Source organism: Phodopus roborovskii, unplaced genomic scaffold (genome assembly GCF_943737965.1).
Source record: "Phodopus roborovskii unplaced genomic scaffold, PHOROB, whole genome shotgun sequence".
Lineage (NCBI taxonomy): Eukaryota > Metazoa > Chordata > Mammalia > Rodentia > Cricetidae > Phodopus > Phodopus roborovskii.
This window is the reverse complement of record NW_026126482.1, coordinates 641,063-658,869: the sequence shown is the minus strand read 5'-3', so window position 1 is coordinate 658,869 and position 17,807 is coordinate 641,063. Positions and strand designations below refer to the sequence as shown.

Here is a 17,807-nt window from a genome sequence, read left to right as displayed (position 1 = left end):
GGTCAACCTGTGGGACTGTGGGATTCAGTCTCTCTTTCAATCATGTTGTCAGGCTTGGTGGCAGACACCTGTACCCGATAAGCCATCTCACTGGCCCCATGCTTCCTTTCTTTTTTATTTTTAAATTTATTTACTTATCTTTATTGCATATGTAGTATTCTGTCTGCATAATTGTCTGCACGCTAGAAGAGGGCACCAGGTCTCTATAGATGGTTGTGAGCCACCATGTGGTTGCTGGAAATTGAACTCAGGACCTCTGGAAGAGCAGTCAGTGCTCTTAACCTGTGAGCCATCTCTCCAGCCCCTTTTCTCTTTTCTTAAAAAAGTTTTTTTTAAGGTTTATTTATTTTATTTTGTAGAGGGTAAAACATCCTTGTGCACACAAGTGCTAAGGAAACCAGGAAAAGTTAAACTCTGATGCTATTTCTTCAAAGGTAGGAGATGCTGATCTGTCTTCCTCCCAGAATTCTGGTAAAGGGCATAGTTTTCAACCTGGTGATCTTTTGCTATTTGTAGGGGCAGACTTTACCCAAATACCCCAGGATATTATGTTTGTTTACCCCTCCCAAATCTTGGGCATTGCTTCTCAGTCCATAAAACCCATCATTATGAGAGATGTCACTTATTTATGTTATCTTAGGTCCGGGCCAATCTTGACTTCCACAGGCATTCTGTTTACCTCAGTCGTTCGCAGGAGACCCTTATCTTGAACACTGTTTCTGAGTCAACAGCACTCATCTTTATGGAAGAAACCATGTGCACTTTGTAAAGAGTTTTAATGCAAACCTGTCATGTTGTACACATGGGACTGAGTTAATTGTCATCTGAAAACATTTTCCAAAATTGTGCTGAGCTTAAGTATGGCTAAAATAAGCCACTTGGTGTCAGACTCCAGAAGTTTGTCACAGCAGTAGTTAACTAGGTTGTGCTGAACCAAGTTTCATTTTTTCCTCACCCTGACTGTTTCTCTGCCAGCCATGATGCTTGCAGGGATCTCCACATTATTTATGTGTATGAGAGTTTTGCTCAAATGCACGTCTGTGCCCCATGTGTATTCCTGATGACAGAGGAGCTCAGAAGGTGTAGAGTCCTAGAATTGGAGTTATGGACATTTATGACATGTGAGTGCTAGGAGTTGAACCTGACTTCACTAGCACTGTGTATTAGGGTTCTCTAGGGGAGCAGAATTTATAGAATAAATCTATCTATCTATCTATCTATCTATCTATCTATCTATCTATCTATCATCTATCTATAATCTATATATTTATCTGTCATCTCTCTATGTCTTCTATCTATCTATCTGTCATCTCTCTATGTCTTCTATCTATCTATCTATCTATCATCTATCTATCTATCTATCTATCTATCATCTATCTATAATCTATATATCTATCTGTCATCTCTCTATGTCTTCTCTCTATGTCTTCTATCTATCTATCTATCTATCTATCTATCTATCTATCATCTATCTATCTATCTATCTATCTATCTATCTATCATCTATCTATAATCTATATATCTATCTGTCATCTCTCTATGTCTTCTTTCTATCTATCTATCTATCTATCTATCTATCTATCTATCTATCTTCTATCTGATGAATCCATCCATCCACCCATCCATCTATGGGGGACTAATTAGAATGGCTTAGAAGCTGTCTAAGAATGGAAGGTTCAAAAACCCAGTCATTGTTCAGCCCATGAGGCTGTATGTCCCAGCTGGTCTTCACTATATGTCAGAATCCCAAAGAAGAAGGCTCTAACGCCAGTGAAAGAAATGCATTTGCTATTGAAAGAAAGCAGGTAAAGAGAGCAAGCTTCCTTCTTCCAAGTCCGTTATATAGTCTGGACCCACTTCAAAGGATTTAATTAAGAAAAAAAATCCCTCACAGGTGTATCCATTTGCTTCCATTTTAGTTAATTCCGGATGTGGCCAACTTGACATCCAAAAATAGCCATCACTCACTGAGTACTTAGCTAGGTTTCTAGTACCAGGCATGTTTCCCTCTTGTTGAATGGTTCTTAAGTCTAATTAGGGAACTGTCGGTTACTACCAGTGTATGTGTGTCACTGTTGTACCCTTGGAGCTGTCACACATACTCCAACCAACAACCCTTTAGTCTGACATGTACACACTCAAACTGGAGAGCAGTGAACATGAACCAATATGATTGATTTACAGGCTTTGATAGTTGTCATGTCAGCTGTGCCTTTTTTCCTGGTGGGTGGGGTGGGTCATAGCAACAAGGCAAAGAACTGGAGCATACAAAGAAACAAAGCACAATGGCAATGACTAAGGGCCAGGCAGGTAATAAATGTTTTTGTTTTTTGCCTGCCATGTTTCAGACACTAGGTGTCAGTGGAGCACCTTGCTTTTCTCTTGTCAATCAGAGACAGCTTTTCCATCTTTCTCTCTTCAAAATTAAATGCTTTTTTTTTTTTTTTTTTTTGTTGAGAATTTATAGAATGAGTACTGGGAGTCAGAGGCAGGTGGTGGATCTCTGTGAGTTCCAGGCCAGCCTGGTTTACATAGGGAGTTCTAAGGCAGCCAGAGCTACACAATGTGACCCTGTCTCAAAAACAAAAACACCTCTAATCTTATGGTAATTATGTGAAAAGAGAGGCATGCTATTGTGATAGTGGACACATTGATTTTTTCCCTTTATTTCTTTGTGTGTCATTTTATATAAAATTATATTAAAATATATAGTGTATCAGTTTGAATGTCAACGCTACTACATTCTCCTTAATTCTGAGAAGAAACTAGCCTATGAAAGCTAAACTCAGAATGAAGTCAAGGATGATGTTGAATTCCTGGGCTTCCTGCCTCTACCTCCCAACACTGGAAGAAAAAGGAGATGCCACCACATCTGCTTTTTTCGTTTTTATTTGAGGCTCCTCCTCATACTGTGGTCCAAACTTGATTTTTCTGTTTTCCTGATTTAGTCCCATGAGTAGTATGCCACAGGGCTGGCAAAACTTTTACTATTTCATGCCCAGATGAAGAGGGTTTCAGAGACATCCCATAGGGCCCAGCCTCACACTCTGTTTAAAGGTTTTGTTTGCTTTGTGTTTGAGTCAGTCTTACACTGTAGCCCATGATGGCCTTGAACCCAAGGCAATCCTCATGCCTTAGTCTCCTCAGTGCTGGCTGGGATTGGAGGAATAAGCCACTATGCCTGGCACACTTACATTTCAACAAATTCACAAGGGTTGTACTTTCTCAGCATCCTGCCTTCGCAACATTTGTGCATGTTCCCCTCCCTCTTCTCCTCTTCTGCCTTTCTCGATTTCTCCTCGGTTTTACTATGATAGATAGCACTTAACCACGTCCTAACTGATTTCATACTTGAGGTCTCTTAGCCTCATTCTGCTGGGTACTGGAATTATAGGCAGAGCAACCACAGCCAGTTTATCATCTGTTTTTCTGACAGTAGTCATCCTAAAGCGTGTGAGATCTCTTATCGTGGTTTGATTTCCTTTCCGGTAATTAGTAGGGGTGTTGGTCATCATTTCAGATGCTTGGTGGACATTTCGCTGTATTCTGAGACAAAGTCTCTTATTGGAGGCTGCCCTGAACTATGTAGATGAGGATGACCTTGCCAAGTATTGGGACTGCAGAACTGCTTTATTGAGACCAGTTTATGTGGTACTAGGTACTAGGCTTTGCGTACTCTAGGCAAGCACTTCAACGGAGCTTTATCCCCAGGCTTAGTAAACTCACTTAAAAGGTATCTGGATTCTTGATGCCGGGTGGAGAGAGACCAGAAGCCCAAGTGATTCTCCACGACTCAGCTCTGGGCTTGTCTCCAACACTAGCTTGAGTGACTTACAAAGAGGTTCATCTGCACCTTGCCTTTGGGTACTCTTGAATGTTTGTGGACGGCCCCACCCGCGCCACTTCTGTAGCAGAGGCCCCGCCCCTGAGCGCGTGAACACACCCTTTACTTGCGTGGCCCTGCCCCTCCCGGCCGCACGCAGTAGCGTTTCTTGTCACGTGGCGCCATGGCCGGATTTGAAGAGTTCTGTCATCCGCGGATTACTGCCCAAGGCTGCGGAAAGGTGTCGCCTGGAGGGGCTGCAGATTCCTGACTCAGCTCTGCGTGGGCCTTTCCGGTCACGTGCTGTACGGAGCAGCGGCCTGACGCGTTATTGCTAGGCAACGCTTGCAAGCTTCGACCTACGCTGGATCGCAGCAGTGGAGGATCTGGGCGCCGCGGGCCGGCATGGACCAGTACTGTATCCTCGGACGCATCGGGGAGGGCGCCCACGGCATCGTCTTCAAAGCCAAGCACGTAGAGGTGAGGCCACACTGCACGCTCTGTCCGAGGGGTACCCGCTGAGTCCCCTCTGCTTCAGGCCGCGAGCTGCGGCCTTTCGGTGCTGAGATCTGCTAGCGCGCGGCCCCCGGGGTCTCTTGGATGCTTGCTTGTCCGGGTCACTTCTGTGGCGATTCCGCTTCCAGCGGCGGGACTGCGTGAGCGCGTCCCCTGGCGGATGACTTAGAAATTCCCGACCTAGGGGCGGATCTCCCGGGTATCTTGTTCCTGGTGCGTTCTCTCCCTGCCCTTCCTTGCCTTTAGACCATCTCCTGCACTCTTTCCTGCACAGACTGGAGAGATCGTTGCCCTCAAGAAGGTGGCCCTGCGGCGGCTGGAGGATGGCATTCCTAACCAGGCCCTAAGGGAAATCAAGGCTCTGCAGGAGATCGAGGACAGTCAGTATGTGAGTGGGGCTGGGTATAGGTGGACAAGACAGTGGGCGGCAGGTCTCTTTTGCTCATTTCCATCCCCATCTACCCACCCACATACACTTTAAGGAGTCCTTTCTAATCCCCACGCTGCTCCTGCTTGCTTACCCTTTATTTATGCTCCCAGGTCACTACTTGCCTGAGTACTTCACACCTCATCTCCTCTCTCATTTAATCACTCGTTGCTCATACACTCATATATTTCCCTATTTTGTGATTTTTCTCTCTCTCTTTTTCCTTTTTGCTCCCCCCCTTCCTGCTTCCCTTCCTTCTCCTAGGTAAGTGCTGTGCCACTAAATTATGTCCCCAACCATACTGATTTCTCAGTAACTGGTACCCGTTGAGCGCTGCTTTGCTCTGCGGGTATGTTAAAGGCTTTGTGTGTGGTTACCCTGAGTTCTCCCTGCTTTTCAAAGCAGGTTTCAGAAATTTGTTAAGCAAGTGGAATGTTGCATTTTCATCATCAGTACATGAGCCCTCAGCTATCCAGTGAAGAGATTGGGCTGAGTGCCACTCTTCCCCGGGGGCCTCCTAAAGTCCTGGCCTGTGCACAGCACCAAGGACAGCGAGGAAGCCTCAGTCTGCTTCCTGAGAACATACGTGTAATGGAATCAGTAGGAGGTGACAAGGCCACACACCTGGTGTATGTGTGTGTGCTAGGGTAGTGTGAAGTCTGGTGGTGTATGTTTCAGGACTGACTGTAGATAAGTTTCCATTTCTTATTCCTTTATAGTTTGCATACTATCTGAATGTAGGCGCATGTTTTAATTTGTCCAATGATGTACTACCAAAAAACCCAATAAGTTGTTTCTCTTTTTTGTTGAAAATAAAAGGGCTTTCCAGGTAGCCTGTGTGTGGCACAGGGTGCAAGATCCATAAGGATGCTGGTGATTGCCAGCTACTTGAAGTTGCCATTTTAATCAACTTATTAATTAATGATTAATTTTATGCTTGTGAATATTTTGCATGCATGTATGTGTGTACCATGTGTGAGCCTGGTGTCCATGGAAGCCAGAAGAGGGCATTAGATTCCCTGGAACTAGAGTTATGGATGGTTGAGAACCACTGTGTGGGTGCTGGGAACCAAACCTGGGTCCTCTGCAAGAGCAACGAGTGCTCTTAACCACTGAATTTTCTGTCCAGCCCAAAGTTTTCATCTTAAAAAACACACTCAGGGGATGGGGGAATGGCTCAGTGGGTGGTGCTAAGCAGGTGAATGCCAGGTGGGTGTGGTACCCCACCAGTGAGTCCAATGTTTGTAAGGTACTGGGCATGGGATCCCTGGAGCAAGCTGGCTAGTCAGGCCTGCGTAGTAGACATTGCTTCAACAAGATAATGTGGAGAGCAGTTAAAGAAGACTCCTGACTTCACCCATGGTTCTCCACATACTCATGCACACACATATGTACACACATACACACATATATAAAGCACAAAGACATATATATATATATATATATATATATATATATATATATATATATATTAGATTTGTCCCCAGCCATTTTCATCTTCTTTACTAACTACCACTTCTTAGGTGTCCCTGCAGAGACTAGAATCCATATAGGTCTCAGGAGCACAGGACAAAACAGAAATGTTCCATCAGTTGGATGTTACAACTGTAATTTCAACATTTAGGAAGCAGAGGCAGGAAAATCCTGGCTGTCTTATGCTACATAGTGAGTTCAAGTCCTTTCCTCCCCACTGTTCCAAAAAGACACTTGTTTTCCTGTCCTTCTGCAATCTCTGCTAGTCTTAGGGCCTGGTTCTTTCTGCTTTCTCTGCTAAGACCTGACTCCTTGACATCTGCATAAGTGGCTCCTCCTCAGGCTTACCCCTGACCAAACCCCTTCAAATAAAGTATATATACTTCCTTTGCCCTCTCACAATCACACTGCCCTCTATCATGTACTGAATACATATTCCCTTTATTTGTTGGTCATTTATTTCCTGTTCTGTAAGCTCCTTAGAATCCTGGCATCCTAGCTCACTGCTCTGTGCAGTCTGGTCTTTAAGACGTCGGTAGTTACTGTGTGTGACATGTCTTCATTGTCCCAATACCAGGCAGGATGTGATTCCTGGTTCTGTCCCCAGGTTTGGAGGTGAGTATAGAGCAGTGGTCCTCAACCTTCCTCACACCGAGACCCTGTAATACAGTTCCTCATGTTGTGACCCCCCCAGCCATAAAATTATTTTCGTTGCTACTTCATAACTGTAATTTTGCTATGTTTGTTACGGATCATAATGTCATTATTTTTGGAGATAGATGCTTGACAAACTCCTGGTATAGAGGCTGATAGGATTTCTTCCCTCAGGTGGTACAGCTGAAGGCCGTGTTCCCACATGGTGCAGGATTTGTGCTGGCCTTCGAGTTCATGCTGTCAGACCTGGCGGAGGTGGTGCGCCATGCCCAGAGGCCACTGGCCCCAGCACAGGTCAAGAGCTACCTGCAGATGCTGCTCAAAGGTGTCGCGTTTTGCCATGCCAACAACATTGTGCATCGGGTCAGTACCAATATGGGCTGTGGTGGGCTGTGGTGAGCTCGTCCTTGAAGAGGGTGCAGTCAGAGGGTCTTAAGGTAAGCAGCCAGGGCTGTGGCTCTAGAGCAGGTGGGGCTGCCTATCTCCCTGTCCTGAAGCCCCTCCCTTTGTATGCACAGGACCTGAAGCCTGCCAACCTGCTTATCAGTGCCTCAGGCCAGCTCAAGATAGCTGACTTTGGCCTGGCTCGGGTTTTCTCTCCAGACAGCGGTCGCCTCTACACGCATCAGGTGGCCACCAGGTAACGTTGCCAGTCCCCTCACTGGGGAAGAGACACCTCTGCACCTTTTGTCCAGGCCTGTGCTGTGAGGCTGGGGTGAACTCCGTAGCTTCTCATCAGACCAACAATCCAGCTGTGATCTCAAACCCTTCTCTCCCAGGTGGTACCGAGCTCCTGAGCTCCTGTACGGTGCTCGGCAGTATGACCAGGGCGTCGACCTATGGTGAGACACTTGGGGTAGATGAGGTAATGTGTGCCTGCCGTGGGGCTGTCCTGTCTGGTTATAATAGTCTGAGCAGCTTGGGATCTTATCTGTGTTCTCCGCCATGAAGTTTTTGAGTTTGTTGAGGAAAGGTTAGGAGAGTGGTAGTCTCAGGCAGGAGGCTTCTGGGACTTTGAGGGGAAGGTGGTCTGAGGTGCAAGGCATGTAGTATGTTCAGATATATGCTTTGAGCATGAGACAACACTGAGCTAGAGGGAGGCTTGTTTCCCTAGGTATGAAGACTCAGCATTTTGGGGGACTAGGGAGATTGTGGTATTCAGAGGTCTGAGATTTAGATTACTTTGCATTTCTGCCTCCCCCCCCCCCCAATGGAGGAGGAGCTGGGTGTTCCAGACATGAGAGTCTGAGTGTCTTGGAGCTGTCAGGGGATGTTCTGTTATAGAATTGATGTCTGTGGAGGAGTAATACCTGGCTGCACTAGAAAACTCTGGACCTTGACCCCAGTGTGAGGTATTAGAGCTGTTGTGGGTAGCTTGATCACTCTTATGTGAGATCTCCAGTTGCTTACATCTGTATCCACAGGGCTGTGGGCTGCATTATGGGAGAGCTGTTGAATGGGTCCCCCCTGTTCCCAGGAGAAAATGACATCGAGCAACTTTGCTGTGTGCTTCGAATCCTGGGCACCCCCAGTCCTCGAGTCTGGCCGGTTAGTAGCAGCCATTGCTGGGGAGGGGGCAGGTTTGCTCCATTCCCCCAGAAGGATGTGGCTTCTCCCTGTGCAGGTGTCCTGGGGCCCCAGCCTCCCTTGACCAATGAAGATTGCTTTCTTGGCCCCGAGGGAGGGCCAGGTCTTGTCTGGGGTAGCATCTCAGCAAACTGGGCAAGGAGCAGGCCTCAGATAGGATGAGGGGGGCTAATGGAAAACATGTGTGAGCGATGATGAACCTTGACCTGAATGAGAAAGGGAAAGAAAGCCTGCATGGGAGTGTTGGGGCAGGGTCTGCCCTCATTGCCTTTTCCACTTCTGGGCTCAGGAGATCACAGAGCTGCCTGACTACAACAAGATCTCCTTCAAGGAGCAGGCACCCATAGCCCTGGAGGAGGTGCTGCCTGACGCCTCTCCCCAGGCCTTGGATCTGCTCGGTCAGTTCCTCCTCTACCCTCCACACCAGCGTATCGCAGCCTCCCAGGTAAGGTTCAAGGTTGCGGTCACTGCTCCGGTACTCTGCCCTCAGTAGCCATGGGGCCCTGCCAAGTCAGTGGCTCTCAGCCTCTGTGATGGGCTAGAACCCCAGGAGATGGGTCTTTCCAATGGGGAGGGTAGTCTGTGACCTTTGCCCTCTGTCCACCCCCCTCTCCCTTGTGGTTACAGGTGTTGGAGGCGGGAGTTGTCTCCTCACCTGGTTGCTCTTCATGTCCTTATCCCTCCCTCCTGTGCTTGCTTCTTCCCTTGGGCTTGTGCTCCTGGGTCCTGATGCTTCAAATCCTGCAGCGTCTGTCTGTCCGGTCTTCTCCAGCGCTTCTCCCCAGCTCTGTTATGACTTGTCCTGGGAGACAGGAACAAGTGTCTCTGTTTACTTCAGGTAGACACTGATAACAAATCTGACCCGAGTCTAATTATAGTTCCAGGTGTTTCCTGGGACTCGTTAGTTTCCTTTACTTCCTGAGTCTTTAAGGAGCCTCCTGCCCAGAGCGAATGTTTCAATTGGGGGGGGGGGATAGCTACATAACAAGCTATCATTGTTGCCGGAGACATATCCTGCAATTTGCTCCTTTCTCCGGGTTCATGCCGCTAGTCCTTTCCTCTGTTGGCAAGACTTCTAAGCTCACTGCCGTGTTCCCAGCTGCTGCAGACAAGGTGTGCGCGCACGGGCGCACAGGCGCGGTTTGCTGAGTTAGCCGAATGACTCTGGGCTTTTTCTTCTGTCCCTCAGGCCCTTCTACACCAGTACTTCTTCACAGCTCCTCTGCCTGCCCATCCATCTGAGCTGCCAGTTCCTCAGCGCCCAGGAGGACCTGCACCCAAGGCTCACCCAGGCCCTCCCCATGTCCATGACTTCCATGTGGACCGGCCTCTTGAGGAGTCACTGCTAAACCCAGAGCTGATTCGGCCATTCATCCCGGAGGGGTGAGATGGCTTGCCCAATCCTGCCTGCTTGCCCCAGGAACACCTAGACAGCCATTCCTCTGCCTCTTCCTGATTTCCGTCCATGGCCTCCTCATGGATATACACGCTACACGTCGTCCTACTCCTTAGCCTGCTTGAGGGCTGGGCTCCAGGAGGCAGAACCATGAAGATGTCCTGCTCATAGCCTCCATAAAGAACAAACTGTGTGCTTCCCCAGGGCTGGCGCTCAGTGGTGTCACCTGTCTTGGAGATGGTTCTCCACGCTCTGTCTCCTGTTCAAGCACATTGCTATTACAGCACCACCTGGAGAGGCACAGAGAGTAAGCTGTCTCCATACTGGGAAGGCAGCCTTGCTTTGGTTTGGTTTCTAGAGCACTCTGGGCCTGCATTTGAGATTCAAATAAAATCCCTATGTGCTTCTGCCTGTTTCTACTAGGGAAATTAACAAGGGTGAATCATAGGGGTCTGTCATCCATTCAGGGCCACTTTGGTCCTGAGGCTTCCTGAGCTGTTCATGTGACTTGAGCGCTCATTTGGAAAGCAGGGTCCAGAAGTTGAGGCTCAGGGATGGACAGACTGGCTCCCAAAGCGTAGTTTCCACATATTGGGAGTTAGTCAGTTTCTCTGTGGGATGAGGATGAGCCAGAGGCTGCTGTGCGGTTTTGAAGCAGGCATTCCTGGAATTCATTCAGTAAATAAACTCCAGTGTAACTCAGCCAGCTTGTTGATTTTTATTTCATAGGAATATAGTAAGATGAGCCTAAAACAGTGGTTCTCAACCTTCCTAATGCTGTGACCCTTTAGTACAGTTCCTCAGGTTATTTCATTGCCACTTAATAACTATAATTTTGCTACTGCTACAAATCATAATGTAAACATCTGATGTGCAGACTATCTGATATGAGACTCCTGTGAAAGGGTTGTTTGACCCCCATGGGGTCATGACCCATAAATTGGGAAACAAGGACCAAGAGAAGGGAGCAGACAAGATGACAGGAGGACTTGTATATGGATATTAAGACTTACTACAAGGTTATGTAACAACTAGACAGGATGTGGTTTCAGGAATGGATTAGGTAGAATCTGAACTATCCATTATTCAGGTGTGTAACAATTTGCTAATGGTTATGGCATATGCCTATAACCTAGCTCTTAGGGGTTTGGGACAGGAGGATTCCCAAGAGTGGAAGGCCACCCTGGGCTGCAGTGGGAGATCCTGTCTCAGAAAAAAAAAAGGGGAATGTTTGTCTATATGTATATGTGTATGCATATATACAATACACACAAATAGGAGACACTATATTCTTTTATTTTATTAAAGATTTATTTATTTATTGTATATACAGTGTTCTGCCTGCACATCTGCTTGCAGGTCAGAAGAGGGCACCAGTTCTCATTAAGGATGGTTGTGAGCCACTTCTGGATTCTGCAGTTCTGCGGACTGAATCCAAGGCTTTGTGTATGCTGGGCATTCCAGCCCTTTCCCTGAGGGCTCAACAAGGCCTTGCTGTCTAGCTCATGTTGTCTTGGAACTCATGTTTCTCAGCCTCTGGAGTAGCTGGGTTTACAGGTAGATGCCACTACAACTAACTTCAGAGTTTAAGGTAGATATGAGAGAGCTAAAAATGAACAAATCCACTTTCAGGGTAATTGGTTTAAAGCTGGGCCTGGTATGGCCGCCAGTGGTGGCATACAGTTTTGATCCCAACGCTTGAGATGCAGAGGCAGGCACATCTCTGTAAGTATAAGGCCAGCTTGGTCTACATAACAAGTTCTGGGCTACCCTGGTCTACATAGTGAGACCCTGTCCTTACAATGTATGCATGATAGGATTAAAAATGGCAGGCAAGACATAAGAGGAAGATTGTGTGTGTGTGTGTGTGTACATGTGTGTGCAATTAAGTGTGTGAATGTGTGCAATTACACGTGTGCCTTACCACATGCACAAAGGTCAAAGGACAATTTTCAAGAGTTGATTTTCTCCTTCTATCTTGTGTGTCCCAGGTATTGAGTTCAGTTCATCAGGCTGGGTGACAAGTGCCTTTGCCTGTAGAGCCGTGTTGTTGGCCCTTTGTATAGGGTTTATGCAGATATCTCATTCACATAAGGGACCTGAGAATCCATAGACTGACATCTGCAGGGTTCGGGCAGCAGTTCCCTGTGCATACTAATGGATACTGCATTTTGTCACAGTGCCAACATACTAGGTAGATTTAATGGAGTCAGACAGTTATATTTCTTTGTAGTACTGCCATTAAGAGTCATAGTATTTCACAGGCTATTTTTTTTTTTTTTTGGTCTCTAGAGGGGAGCTGATTCATACCCTGGTTGTGGGTAGCAGAATTTGAGAAACTTCCAGAAATTACCTGCAAAGCTCTTACCCAGGACTGGGAAGCCTTCTATAACTAGAAACAAAGTGTTTACATGTCCAGTTCACCAGGAAGCTTCATTCAGGTGAAAGGTCAGCATGTGACCTGGTTCCTGGTCTTGCTTCATTACTAACCTAGGATGGAATTCCAGCTATCTGCCATGTTCCAGTCCAACCTGGCCATGACACCCCTTTCTTTGTTTTTCTTTTTCTCTTTTTAATTTTTCAAGACAGGGTTTCTCTGTGTAGCTCTGTAGACCAGGCTGGCCTCGAACTCACAGAGATCTGCCTGCCTCTGCCGCCCGAATGCCGGGATCAAAAGTGTGCACTACCACTGCCTGGCCAACTGTCTCATTTGAGAATACTTTCCTTCTGGAGGCCTGAACCCCACTTCCATCCACTCAGCAGGGGCACCTGGCCCATCCCAGGCTTTTGAGAGAATCCCAGGCCACTCTTAACAGTCGGTGGTCAGAGGGTTATGCTTGGGATTGAGGAAGCTCATCACAGGAGTCTTTCTCTGAATGGAACGCGAGAGGGACAATACCTTTCTGTCAGGTTTTAAGGGTATGGAGGATCTGGAAGAGTGGCTACCCTCCTGTGACAGGAGCAAGCCTAATATTAGGCCTCAGGGATAAATGAAATTCATACAGAGGAGAATGAAACTGAAAGGAGAAAGTTCTGATGACTTTATGTTCTAATGAATGACAGGGACCTTTACAGTGGGAGTGGTTCTCAGTATTAACAAGGATCTAAGAGGGGAGGAAAAGGGAAGGATAGGGAGGGGAGGGAGAAAGGCAGAGGGATCGGGGAAGGAAGGGAAGGAGGAAGGGAGGGAGGGAGGAAGGATAGAATGTTTTACCTCCCTCTAGAGCATCCTGTGTCTTTACAAGCCTCCATTAAGATGGAGGGTTCTATTTTGGAGGAAATTGCTATACAACCACCACTAATTTGGGGTCTTATATAAGACTCTAAAGCGACTTCCCTCCCATCTCATCCCTGGGTAAACCCATGAGATTCTGAGAGCCAGCTTTGGTCTGCAGCCCAGAAAGCACAGCATCCAGCTAAGAGGGGCTAAAGTCAATGTTTGGGTGAGAAAGTCAAAGGGCAGGGCTTGTAGAGACATTGTCTGGCCTTGGAGGTACACTCAAGTTTTTGGGTTTCTTCTGCTTTTGAAATGTTTCTGATGTGAAGCTGTTCTGAGTCTCTTTGGGATCCTCCTGAGTAGATCTTGTGTATTCATGGCCTGATGCTGCCTGGTGTGTCATGAATCTACAGATGGGCTGAGATCGGCCACCTCTGTGTCAGCCAGAAATAAAGGAAGGGTGTATCTCCAAAGTCAGGTGTAAATACAGTTTAACACCGATTTAAAATGAATGCCAATTCCTGTTTTCTCTGTGATGGGTTGACAGGCAGATAAAGCAAAGGTGGAATTTCCTGTTGTCAGCCAGAGAATATGGGCTGTTGTCAGAAAATGCAGACAGTAGATGGTGCTATTGGCTTGTGTGATGTGATTCACATTGCATGCTCTAGAGAACTGAGAAACTCACTCTGAGGAGGGAAAGGAGCAGGGGAAAACATGACTTCCTAAACTGTCTGTTCTCCCAGAGGCCCAGAGCACAGGAAGTCATTCCTAGTGCACCAAATCGTGTGACTTAGATAGGCACAGCCAGAACAGGGCAGTCTCCTCCTCAGGCTGCCATCTCCTCAGGGCCTCAAACCATCAAAGAGGCTACCATCTTCAGGATAAGTTAGAGTACTGCCCCTGTGATGAGGGGCCTTGTCAGAACCTGGTCAGTCCAGAGCAGTGGAGCGGCCTGATCACTGCAAGGGGTGGGGGTGAGGAGCAGTGGGGAGGAAGAGGGGCATGGCTTGTGGGAAGCTAACCTCAGTGCTGATATTTCACCTTAAGGTGAAAATAGGGACAAACATTCACCATGGATCATCCGTGAGATAGGGAGTTTTGACAAGAGCCACCCACATGATGGGAAGAACACTCCTGGTCTACCTGCCTCTCTGAAACATCTTGGTTCCTTCATGTCCACCTCTTTCTGTTTCTCTTCACACTGGGGATCATTTCTGGAGGTCCTTTTATTTTTATTTTTTTTCACACCCTTTCCTTTTTGTTTTTTTTTCTTTTTCTTTTTCTTTTTTTGTAATGTATAGCTTTTTAAAATTTTATTTATTTATTTTATTTATTTATTTTATATATCCCTTTCCTTTTTTGTGTCCTAGTATTTTGCCTGCAAGTATGTCTATGTATCAGTGTGTGTGGTGCCAGCAGAGGTCAGAAGGGAGCATCACTTCCTTAGGAACTGCAGTTACAGATGAGTGTGAGCAGCTACCATGTGGGTCCTCTGGGAGAGCAGCCAGTGCTCCTAATCACTAGGGCGTTACTCCACACCTGCTGGTGGTGGCCTTCAGAATTTTCCTGGAAGTTGGCAATGCCAGTGTCATTTGTTTCTGCTCATCTTTATTTATGTCTTGGGAAAACTATGATCTAGGTCAGTGTAACAGTATCTTCTCTCACATCTTAAAAAATATTTATTTATTTATGTTTGTTTCTTTTGAGACAGGGTTTCTCTATGTAGTCCTGGCTGTCCTGGAACTCACTCTATAGACTAGGCGGGCCTCGAACTCACAGAGATCTGCCAGTCTCTGCCTCCTGAGTGTTGGAATTAAAGGTGTGCACAACCACACCCTGCTCAAACAATGGCTTTATTTATTTTTTTAAGTTTTCCCTGTGTGTATTTATGTGTACCATGTGTGTACCCTCATGCCCTTGGGAGTGAGAAGAGGGTGTCAGATCCCCTGGAACTAGATACCCATGGTTATGAACCACCACGTGGATGCTGAGGACTGAAAATAGGCCTTCTGCAAAAGCAGCAACCACTCTTAACCCCGGAGCCATCTTGTCTTTGTTTTGAGACAAGGCCTCACTATGTAGTCCATACCAGCCTCAAACTTGTGACCCTTCTGCATCAGCCTCACCAGTGCTGGCACTGCAGGAAGGCAACACCACTCCCAGCAGCATTAGGAAGTTCTGATCTACCCGCCACTGTGGAGGCAGTAGCGGACACAAGCAGACACAAACCCTACACTCTAAAAAGAGAGACAGATCTTTCTGAGATACAGTGAACAGATACAAACCAAGTTCAGCAGGAATCTCAGTGAACACAGCCTGAGTGAATAGTGATGAATATGGACAGCAGGCTTCTAACCCTTCGCACATGTGTTTCCATTGAAATATCTCATGTATGTTATGGTCAGAGGAAAGAGCTAAAAATAATTGCCGTGCAGAAAGTTTGAACAACAGAGGCTCTTATCAGCTGGAAACAGTAGCACTTTGAAAGCTTTTACAGCCAGCTGAAATTTAATGGCCCTACGGATGATCCCATTTAAGCTGACAATGGCAAAGGCCTTATGAACTTTGCAGGTTACAGAGAAAGCAATTATCACCCTCACTGGCTGTCTGAAAGCAATTTAACTTGCTTTTTATTTTTAATTTATGTGGTTTTGGGGATCAAACCCAGGGTCTTAACACACATTAAGCAAGTACTCTACTGCTGAGCTACGTCAGAAGCTTGGGAAAAACATTTTAAAGCCAAGCAAATAGCTATCAAACCAGGGTAATACAAAAATGTCAAATCAGGATTTTAATTTAGCATTAATAGAAAATTGTAGGCGTATGTTTTTTTTTTTTGCCGTGAAATATAGATTCAAAATTTTAGTTTGAAATTTGACCCTGAGATTCATGTTGGTGAACATACTTATCCATCTATACATTTATTTTTTTTCTAAAGGAATGCTTAGGAGCAATTTGAATGTTTAATTTTAAATGCCCTTTCACTTGGGACCTTTCAATTTGTCCTTTCTTGTCAATTGCTCATTTTGATTCTTCCATTTAACCTAATTCCTTCCTAAAATATACTTAAAAATTTAAATATTTTCATGATTTTAGGAGACTAAGGTGATAAGCTTAAAACAAAATGAAGCAAAACACTGCAGCATATTCATGGCTTAAAGATTCCTTTTCAGCAAGCATGTTTGTGTGGATGTTATCTATCTTAGGACAGGGAAGCAGAGGCAGGAGAGATAGAGTTAGTTCTTGGTTAGTCAAGGCTGCACAGTGAGGCCCTATCCCAAAGCAAACAACTCACTCTCTATCCAAAATTTAGAATTATAACAATTATGGTAAAAAAGTGATACCAATAATGAACTCAGTGACAAAGAAATCAGGGAAACAGTCTCATTTACAACCCCCTCCACCTATGTATAAATAAACCCAACTAAGGATTCAAAAGATCTCTACAATGAAAATTGTAAAGCATTGAAGAAAGAAATTAAAAAAGATAAGATGGAAAAAGACCTCCCATGGTCACAAACTGAGAAAATTATTATATTATTATTATTAATTATTATTATTTGGTTTTTCAGTGCAATAGTCCTAGTTGTCCTGAAATTCTTTCTATAGACCAGGCTGGCCTTGAACTCACAGATCCACTTGCCTCTGCCTCCCGAGTGCTGGGATTAGAGGCATGTGCTACCACCACCTAGCTGAGAAAATTAATTTTATAATGTCCATGATACCTAAAATGCTCTGTAGATTTAATACAACCCCTATCAAAATGTTAATTCTATTCTTCACAGAAACAGAAAAATAGTCCTGAGCTGTTAAGACACCTCAGTTGGGTAAAGGTGCCTGACACCAAGCCTGATGATCTGAGTTTGATCCCCAGAATCCACATGGTGGAGGGGGAGGACTGAGTCCTGCAAATTCTCTTCTAATTTCCATATGCACACTGTGGTATCTCCTATTCCTTTCTAATTAATGTTGAAAACATCCTGAAATTCGTATGGATGCACAGAAGAACAAATGTAATAAAACTTTATTATTATTATTATTATTATTATTATTATTATTATTATTATTTTGGTTTTTTCAGACAGGATTTCTCTGTGTATCTTTGTAGACCAGGGTAGCCTCAAACTCACAGAGATCCATCTTCCTCTGCCTCCCGAGGGCTGGGATTAAAGGCCTGTGCCACCACTGCCTGGCTAAAACTTTATTATTTTTGAGACAGGGTCTCTTTACATAGTCCTGGCTGTCCTGGAACTTGTTATGTAGACTAGACTGGGCTCAAGCTCACTGGGATTAAAGGTGTGTGACACTATACCTGACCATAAAACCTGATTTTAAGACAGGCCACAGAGAAATAGGCAACAGAAATAGTATTGGAAAACTAATGGGGTGACTCATAACTGTCATTGAAGCACTTGGGAGGCTGACGCAGTAGGTTCCCTAAGAATTTGAGGCCAGCTTAAGTTATATAGTAAGTTCTAGGCCAGCATAAACTATAGTTTAAGACCCTATTTCAGAAAAACTGACAGACAAGCAAGCCAGCAAACAAGCAAACAAACAAATCATCAACCTAAGTAAGACATTATTGGCACACAGCAAATACATAGACCAAAGGAGCACAATGGACAGCCCAGAATTATTTCCAGGCATCTTTAACCAACTCATTCCCAACAAAGGTGGCAAAAAGCATGCACTGGAGAAAAGACAGACTGTTTAA

General features: G+C 45.5%; 1 protein-coding gene across 1 annotated transcript; it reads left to right on the top strand.

Moving 5' to 3' along the window:
* The first annotated feature begins 4,008 nt into the window (after positions 1–4,008).
* Cdk20 (cyclin dependent kinase 20) lies at positions 4,009–10,327 on the top strand. Its single transcript, XM_051194121.1, has 8 exons — positions 4,009–4,303; positions 4,614–4,727; positions 7,068–7,256; positions 7,412–7,533; positions 7,673–7,735; positions 8,318–8,441; positions 8,770–8,925; positions 9,670–10,327. The coding sequence occupies exons 1-8, from the start codon at positions 4,229–4,231 to the stop codon at positions 9,865–9,867; spliced, it is 1,041 nt and encodes a 346-aa protein (XP_051050078.1). The 5' UTR covers positions 4,009–4,228; the 3' UTR covers positions 9,868–10,327.
* The last annotated feature ends 7,480 nt before the right edge of the window (positions 10,328–17,807 follow it).

Coding starts and splice junctions, on each gene's coding strand:
- Cdk20 (XM_051194121.1), top strand. CDS start 4,229: ATGGACCAGTACTGTATCCTCGGACGCATCGGGGAGGGCGCCCACGGC. Junction 4,728..7,067: donor AGATCGAGGACAGTCAGTAT/GTGAGTGGGGCT, acceptor TTCTTCCCTCAG/GTGGTACAGCTGAAGGCCGT. Junction 8,442..8,769: donor CCAGTCCTCGAGTCTGGCCG/GTTAGTAGCAGC, acceptor TTCTGGGCTCAG/GAGATCACAGAGCTGCCTGA.